At 39.7% G+C, this 8,654-nt stretch overlaps 1 protein-coding gene across 4 annotated transcripts in view; it reads left to right on the top strand.

Annotated features, from left to right (window-relative positions):
* Positions 1 to 2,093: 2,093 nt before the first annotated feature.
* CCDC82 (coiled-coil domain containing 82) overlaps positions 2,094 to 8,654 on the top strand; it is a 14,777-nt gene continuing 8,216 nt past the window's right edge. The window contains exons 1-6 of one of the 4 annotated variants that reach the window (XM_027883296.1): positions 2,094 to 2,176; positions 2,720 to 3,266; positions 3,735 to 3,969; positions 5,151 to 5,243; positions 7,241 to 7,365; positions 8,210 to 8,380. In XM_027883296.1, coding sequence (XP_027739097.1) covers positions 2,727 to 3,266; positions 3,735 to 3,969; positions 5,151 to 5,243; positions 7,241 to 7,365; positions 8,210 to 8,380 — 1,164 coding nt within the window. In that variant the 5' untranslated portion in view covers positions 2,094 to 2,176; positions 2,720 to 2,726. Of the gene's footprint in view, positions 2,177 to 2,303; positions 2,506 to 2,719; positions 3,267 to 3,734; positions 3,970 to 5,150; positions 5,244 to 7,240; positions 7,366 to 8,209; positions 8,381 to 8,654 lie in introns of those variants that run through there. The other 3 variants (XM_027883295.1, XM_027883297.1, XM_027883298.1) reach the window with 3 other exon arrangements.

Raw genomic sequence — 8,654 nt, 5'->3', positions numbered from 1 at the left:
GGAAAGCAGTATAGCAAATACTCAGCAGCTAAAGCAGACAGGAACAGAAGGGGCTAGTGGGGGCTGCTACTTAAAATAAAGTTTCCAACATATTAATTTCTCTGTCATCTAAAATCATAGGAGATTGGGATACCCTAGTAAAATAGAAAACTCAGTGCTGGCACGATGCTATCACCACCGCATGGCATAGTGATTGCACAAGCTTCACAAAAAGGCTTTGGTATACCCATGAAAATCAACTGAATTTATTTTTTATGTGATAAATGAGTTTCCTTACTGTGTAGGCAACATATTAAGAAATTTAGAGAAGAGCTTTGAGGATAACTGATCTGTTTGAAAAACTCGTGTCTCTTGATTGGAAGTCTGCTACTGCTACTAAGGACACACATGGCCTCATGCTGTAGACTCCCCTGAAAAATCATCCAAAAAATCAGGATATAAGATCTTTCAGCACTGTGAATAATAAAAAGTTCTTTGCTGTCCTTCAGAAGCCAGTATTCATAACGAAGACTCTTCATGTCATTCAAGTAAAAAAATTTATTTACTATACATTTTCTTCAGTTACATACAATATTTTCATTCTAGCTACCTTATTTCGTGTACTACACGCGTAAAACCAGTAGGTTTCCTTCACCCCTTTTGTCACAAGGTGGCGACATTGGAAGCAAGACGCTCGATGAAGAGAAGTACCCCGAAATGTTAACTTCTACCACACTTCGGAGGAAATATTAAATAATGGGGAAACTCTGATCCTTTTATTTATTTGAAAATTCCCGTACTGAATTTAAATTTAAAGCAATTAAAACAAATGTCAGCCCAGGACTATAAATCCCTTAATGCAATATAATCCTTGAATTATAATCATGATAATCCTTGCAATATAAACATTTTGTTGAGAATTCAACCCACCACGTGTATAACACCTCTTTGCCATGTCAATGTCATAGCATTGCTGTGCAAATAAGATGAGAAATAATTGTGTTTCATTTCCAGGATTTCCTCTCCTTGTAGTTTTGTTGCCAGATATTTTTTAAGAAATGCATGGAAACGATTTCAAGATGTTGCTAAAATTGTACAGAAAATGTCAGCAGAATGAGTTCCAAGGTAGCAGCAGTTTTCTGCCACAGACCAAGCAAAGCAGAGAAAATTTAAGACATGAATCTTGTTATTAAAATGTATTTGTAAACATATTAGCTCTGAACAGAATCCAGCATCCTATTACACGGACCTCTTACGGAGAACAACAGCAGAAGCTCATTATTGACAGAATCACTGAATTATTAAGTTTGGAGAAGACCTTTAAGATCATCAAGCCCAAACATCAGCCCAGTACCACCACTCTGTTCACCACTAAACCGTGTCCTCAAGTGCCATATTCATGCGGTTTTTTTGAACACTTCTAGGGATGGTGACTCAATCACTTCCCTGGGCAGCCTGTTCTAATGCTTGAGAACCCTTTCAGTGAAGAAATACTTCCTGGGATCCAATCTAAACCTCCCCTGGCACAACTTCAGGCCATTTCCTCTTGGCCAGTCACTCGTTGCCTGGGAGAAGAGACCGACCCCCACCTGGATATGAGTTCCTTTCAGGTAGTTGTGGGGAGCGATAAGGTTCCCCCCGAGCCTCTTTTTTTCCAGGCTAAACATCCCCAACTCCCTCAGCCGCTCCTCGTTAATCCACCCAGTTTGTTCCCAGTGGGTGCAGAGAAGCTGAGCGCCTCGGACTAGACCAGCGGTGGTCCCTGTCAGCCCCTTTGGGGAGGTGCCGTACTTCATAAGCTCACACAGATTTTCCTCAGGAACGCATCTAGGCCAGACAAAAACAACTAAACCACCACACGCCAGAGCTGCCTGAGACCTGCCGAGGCGGGACTCGAACCAATCACTTCCACCTCCCCAAGCACCACACACCAACCCCCAGCCCGGCAGCACTTCCGTAAACACAGCGGCAGGCTGAGTGACAGGGGCATTAACCAATCGCGGCGCGCAACTCTGCCGGAGGGGGGCGGAGCCTCCGCTCAGCTGCTGAGCGGGGCGCGGGCGGCGGGAAACGGTCACGGGGAGCGGTAACGGGCGCGCGGTAACGGTCTGGCCTGTCCCGCTCTGTCCCGCTCTGTGGAGCTGGGCCGGCACAGCTCGGTGAGGGTCCCCTCAGGCCTTGCTGCAGGCCGGGCAGGGTAAGGGGCAGGAGGTGTAGAGTCTGGGCGCTGCGCAGTTGGGGCCTGAAGGCGCTGGTCCCGAGCGAGCGGTCCCGTCCCGTCAGAGCGGGTCCAGAACGGACCTGGAGGCTTCCAGCGTTGGGAGGGGACGGTGGGGCCGGTAGCTGCATTCAGACCTGAGTTCCTCAGTTTGTCCAGAAGCGGCGCTGGGCGCGGGCGCTTCTGCTCCTTTGCATGTTTTCAGTAAGGTGTATCGCCTTCGGAAGTTACTATGCAGGCTAAGTTTTGAGCTCTGTTTGGTGCTGGTTTCCACGCGTGTCTGTTAATGGTACTGCCAAGTCATAAGTGTATGTAACAAAATATGTATGCCTATGTACTCTTTTTTTTTTCTTTTTTTTTCTTTTTTTTTTTTTTTTTTTTTTTTTTTTTTTTTTTTTTATTTTTTTTTTTTTTTTTTTTTTTTTTTTTTTTTTTTTTTTTTTTTTTTTTTTTTTTTTTTTTAATGGCATAATGTATTAAGTGCTTTGTTTTACCGTTTTGTATTTTGGTGTGTTGCCACAGCCTCCCAATGGAGATAAAAGCACCCGTCAGAAGATACGAAACAAGAAATAAGGCAGCAGGAAGAGAGCTGTCCAAATCCCGGGTCGACTGGAGGCGTACTAAAAGGGAACTCATACTATTTGACAGCAGTGACGAATCCTCAGCTACCTCTGAGGAGGAGGAGCCTACCACATCAGAAAGTGAAATAGATGAAAAGGATGAAACTTGCGTGAAGAGCAGTCTTTCAGATAAGGAAGAAAAAGGCCACAATACGGCAGGAACAGATGAGGAGGAGGATGAGTGCGTTGTGCCTGGCAAGCGTAAGAGGTCAAACACCTCTGTCCTGTATGACAGTGATGAAAGTCAGGACAGTGACATACTGGTTAGAAAAGTCTTTGCTAAGCGCCGCTGTGTAATGGATGAGGATGACAGTTCCGAAGAACAGCAGCCTGATAAAACGTGCCCTACAGAGAATGTTTCGACTAGGAAACAGAAAGTGTTTGCAAAATTGAAAGAACTTGCAAGAAAAAGCGCAACTCGGAGATCTTGCGGCAGTGCAAATTGGGAGGTCTGGGTTTTATCTTTGAAATTTAACTGGAGAAAATATTTAATGTGAGGAAAGGCAAAGACTAATAGATATAAATCGGTGGGATTTTTTTTGGTTTTGAATGCATGACAAATCAGTAGTTCTGTCACGTTTTAATAGTCACATTAACTAGATAACAATGGTGCCTGCTGAAAAGATGTCAAATTCTTTTTATCAGGAAGCAGAATACCTGGTAAAGTAACTTGGAGATCTCATGTTAGCGTAATTCCTACAAATAGACTGAAGAGAGGTACTTGGAGATGGCTAATTTAAATCTGAAAGTAATTGTTGTCTAGTACAGAATGATGTATTTTTTGGAAATGTGTGCCTGCTTGTTAATTGAACAAATAGTGTAATGAAATGGTCAAAAATCTTAGCTAGTATACGTAGTATTTTATCTGAGCAAATACTGAAAATTCTTGTTTCAAGTACCTTTTAAAATTTAATTAGGATTCTAATAGTGAAGCAGAAATAGAAGAGGAACCGCTCTGTCACTTGCCCCTCACACCAACAGAAGGTAGTGAAACTGACAGTGACAGCATGGAAGATTTTATAGTAGAGGAAGATGAAGATGATGATAATGACGGTGATGACAACACAGAGCACGTAAAGAGTGAAAATCAGTCACAACAAATGCAACTAAATACGTCAAGTAGCGAGTTGCTGTCACAGTACGTCCCACAGTGTAAGATCAAAATAAGTGGTAATTCTGTATGTATAATTTGTTTGTAGTACTGTTATAAAGATTAATGGGCTAAATACAAATGCTAAGTAATAAGGTACGATAGTTTGAAAGCAGATTCCTAAAGTCTTCAATTTATTGTGGAAACAGTCTGATTTCCACAGTAAACTTTTGCAGTCTTTCAGTATCTTAATTTAAGAGAGGGTATAATTTCAAGGGAAGGAAGGGAAATTTTATTGCACAGAATTTTTTAAGTTGGTCTGATTTAGGATGAAGTAGGCTGCTGATGCCACAGTCATTCCTGTGAAGACCTGAAAGCATCATCCTCCATCCTGTGATCTTGTGATATATGCTAAGAGCAGCTATGTTAATTCTGTCCAAATTGCCATGAGTTTGAGAGTGTTGGGCTTGGGATTTTTTTTTTTTTTTAATGTATTTTTATTCTGTGGTGGTGAAACTTGGGAGTAGAGGTCTGGAGAGGTTTCTTACTTCATTGGCCGAAATTGGTCAAACTGCACAGAGCAAGAAAATTCTTCAAGTTGTTCTTTTATGAGAACCTATTTCTGGGTGGAGGAGAGACATTTAAAACAGAACTTTAAGTGAGCTGTTTTCTTCTGTATTTTGTTGTTCAGAAGCAGGTATGTACTGACTGGGCAGTCCATGCTAGTTTAGGTGATCAAAAGCATTGGTGGTATTTCTTCCCCAATGAAGACTTCAGCAGAATTGTGTGTATTTGAAAGAAAGATAGAAAACATAAACAAACAAAACCAGAACAACAGCAACAACAAAACCCCCCAAAACAACTAGAAATCCACAACATAAGCCTGGTCTTCTCTGTTTTGCATTCTTTTCTGCTATTCATAGAACAAATCATTTACTTCTTTTAGTGTTTGTAGCTGTTTCTGTGCACTCTTCTTCTTACTGAAGGCACATGTGACTTGAGGGTGCTAAAGTTGTGTAGGATCATTGGGATATGAAGTACAATTTAAAGGTAGAATCTTAAGGGTGTGGATGTTGTACCTTGCAATTATTTCTAAATCCATATTTAAATAACTTTGAAATTCTAAATTCATAGTTATGTGAAAAAGAATTCTTCTTACAGAACTTCTAATATTGCTTTCTTCTTTTTTTTTTTCTGTTTTCCCTTTTTTGGGTAAATTCTGATGATACTGCTTTCTTCCCAGTACCTCGCTGTGATCATTATGTGCACTTCAAAAGAATAGTAAAGGCTTTGCTCATAAATGCAATTGATGACACTTTTCTGAGCTCATTATATGGTAAGTAAATCACATAATATAATAGTGCATTCAAAGTTATACAAAGCCATTTAGTCTAGGGAGGGGTGTTTCTCCTGATTAGAGTATAGAGCTGAGCCCTGAAATCTGCATGTGGTTTTCCTGCTCTGTAACTTTGGCAGGGAAGGTGAAGATAGACTAATCTTGGAAAAACACGTAGACTTAATTCTTTTAAGCCTAGAAGGCTTAAAATGCCTTCTTGAGATGAAGGAAAATCTTTCTGTGTTGCTGATCAGTAGTAATCTTTCCAGCATGAAAGCAAAATGAGTTTCAAAGCAGATATCTCAATGAAAACAGTGCAAGGTCAGCTGATTTGTCAAAATCTTTTGTGCTCCATGTTTTTTTTCTGAGGAATGTGGTAATAAATAATTTTAGCTATGGCGGTGACTCCGTATCTGATTTTTTCCTTTCCTTTTTTTTTTTTTTTTTAACATTTGTGCTTTCAGGTGAATAAGGTTCAGCATCAGTCAGTACTTCTTGTCTTGTTCTTTCTGGGGAAGTGCTTTTTGGCATTTGGCCTAGTGGGGCTGAATGACAACCTCACATGTAGTTTCATAAGCACTGTAAAGATGGGATTAAGGAGAGGACTGTCAGTGTCAGATTGTGGAGGAGTCAGTGAAGTGCCAAAGAGAGGAAATTTTGGTGTTATCAGAACTAAGAGGAAACAGAAACTGAAGTATACCAACAGACCTCAGAATAAAGGTTGTATATTCTTGGAGTTAAATGTTTCTTTTATCTACCATTGCTAGTTCTTCAGGTGCTTGGTTTGTTTTGTTTCACCAAGTGAAAACAAGCTTATGAAAAGTAATAAGTGATCTTTACCAGATTAATGTTGTAATAGCTTCCTTCTATTTCAAAATGTAGCAATTTACTACCAAGGTGCTGGAAGTCGGTGAGCTCTGCGGAGGAGCTGGAGGTCGTGCATGAACATTGAATAGTATGAACATAGCCTAGCGTTACAAAAAAGTATTTCTGTAACATAGAATGAATTTTTCTGAGTTAAGGAAAGCCAATGTCTTCATTAGCTCAAATCATGAGTAGCTACTATAGTATTAGAGTTCAGACTTGCTTTTTATTGAGAGGGATTTTTTTTATGGTCTAGCACATGCTTATACTGTAAATGTGTGTGTTTAAAGTGAATAGGGAAAAACAGTTAATTGCAATTATGAAATCTATGATGGTTTTATATAGAAAGCTAGATAGACAGCAGTCCTTCTCAGTTCTGGTGTTTTTTTTTTTTTTGGTAACAGTATTGCCAGAAGACATGAGAAGGTAGCTGTGTTAAATTGTATATCTCTACATGCTGAAGTTCCAGGACAGTATGCATTGGCCTACACCTATGGAAGTCCTGTTTAATTCCTGGGGTCCAGGGTGTATTTGGGAAAGAGTAGTGGAACAGTTGTTCTTTTACTCATCCTCATGCTTGTTCATTTATTTTGCTTGAGTAAGTATTTGGAAGTACTTATGCTGCATAACTCAAGGCATCTGACTGGGATAGTGGAGCGTAAAGGTCAGTTTCTCTCTGCTCTTTGCAAGTCACAAAGAGAGTTGGCAAAATTTGTGCTGGGAAGTAGCTCAGAGCAGCTTGTTTTCATGGATTGCAACCACCCCCCCTTATGCATTAAGAACAACTTAAATAAATTAGACAAAAAGCAAGACATTTCTCCCCTTCTTCCTCCTTTTCCATTCTTTTAAATTGGATTGAGTCAATGGATCTCTATTTGGGATGACAGCTTTTCACTTTAACCTTAATTGTGGAGTTTAGTCATGTACCACTTTTAAAATAATTAAATACATCCCTTTATCAAAGATGCATGGATCACTTTTATGGGTAACAGTAGCAAATATATTGAGTAATAATTTCTTAAAATCATTCATAGTTTTTAGTATGCAGAAGCACTGTCCTTGCAAATTTTTATCTCAAGAAACTTGTACAACAAAGGGTGGTCAACAAATTAGTAATGATTCTCACTGACCAGATGGAACAAGACAAAAGAAGTATGCACAAGATATGTTGCTCTCACTTCATTATTTGGATGACCGCTTCATTCAGCCTCGGCTTGAGAACTTAATTGCTAGAAGTCGCTGGAAAGATCGATACAAGGTATGTAGATTCTACTTTGAATACTGAAGTGGGCTCCAAATCAAAGCATTACTGACTTTTTTTTTTTTTAACCCTATAATTCTCTGTAAAGGTACAACAATGGCTATAGTTATATATACTTTTTAGAAGAAACTCATTGTTCTTTAACTTACGTAATTTGTTTTGATGCTTATAAATAATCAGAAATATTTTATGTGTTGATATCCAGATGAACATTCAGGTAGCAGAGCGGAATCTCTTCTCAGCTACCTGAATGCTTCTCCTGCTAACTTCAGCAGATGACTTTTTAAGGACTTTTTTATGACTTGATAAATGTTATAACAAAATTTCTTCCTCCTCCCACAAATAGATAAACTAGTATGCTCATGAATCTTCTACTAGTACTACAAAAAATGAAGTCACTATGCAGGAACAGAGTCATCATATGCATATTACTAGAATAGTATTACTGTGATAGGTGTGGTGATCTAATAATCACTGTAATAATGGGGTCTGGCCGGTGCAGTGAGGCAGTGTATTTATTTGAAGGAGAACAACTGATGTAGTTAGACCCCTACCCCCTAAAAAAAACCCAAAAGATGTGAGAAAAATTCTGCCACGATGCAGAAGCCATTCTCTAGGTCTGAAGCTGAAAGAAAGAATTCGTGAGTTTACGTGAACTGAGTGAAGTGTTGGAAAGTGATGGAGGTCTATGTTTACAACTGAATGATGAAAGATTGCAGATTTGAATCTCTTTTGTTTTTCTTGGACTAATTTTTCGTGAGTACAGAGTACTCAGCACTCTATTTGAGGCATCATTCATTTTACAGAGATTATTTAATGTTATTTGAAATCTGTTTTTCAGGAGCGTGTGGATTGTTACCCAGATGTTCGCATAATCTTGAAAAATCCAAAAAATATGTCTTGTCAGGCCTGTGAATTGAAGCGGCATTGTAAGTTTGATGTGTTGCTCTCTGGACGGCTTTATAATAGTAAAACTTTGGAAGTGGATGACTTCATGTCAAATGACAAGCAGGTAACTTCAAACAATCACTCTATTTTTAAGTTTTGTGTAGTATTACAGTATCACCTATCAACACATCCAATGTCTATAATGCTAGACGAGTGTCCCTGGTGGTGCAGTGGCTAAACCACAGCGTTGTCAACGCTGAGATCTGGGTTCGATTCCCGGTTAGGACACTCCCCGGGCAGATGGAGCTCGTTAGCCCTGTAAGGCAATCCATCTACGTCCTGAGGACCTCGCTGCCACCGTCCAAGCGTGCTTGGCCCCGGCAGATGAACCTCAGGAT

This window comes from Empidonax traillii, unplaced genomic scaffold (genome assembly GCF_003031625.1).
Source record: "Empidonax traillii isolate 1590-97213 ecotype Southwest subspecies unplaced genomic scaffold, ASM303162v1 scaffold123:size1378231, whole genome shotgun sequence".
NCBI classification, from domain to species: Eukaryota; Metazoa; Chordata; class Aves; order Passeriformes; family Tyrannidae; genus Empidonax; species Empidonax traillii.
This window is presented reverse-complemented; position numbering and strand designations above follow the sequence as displayed.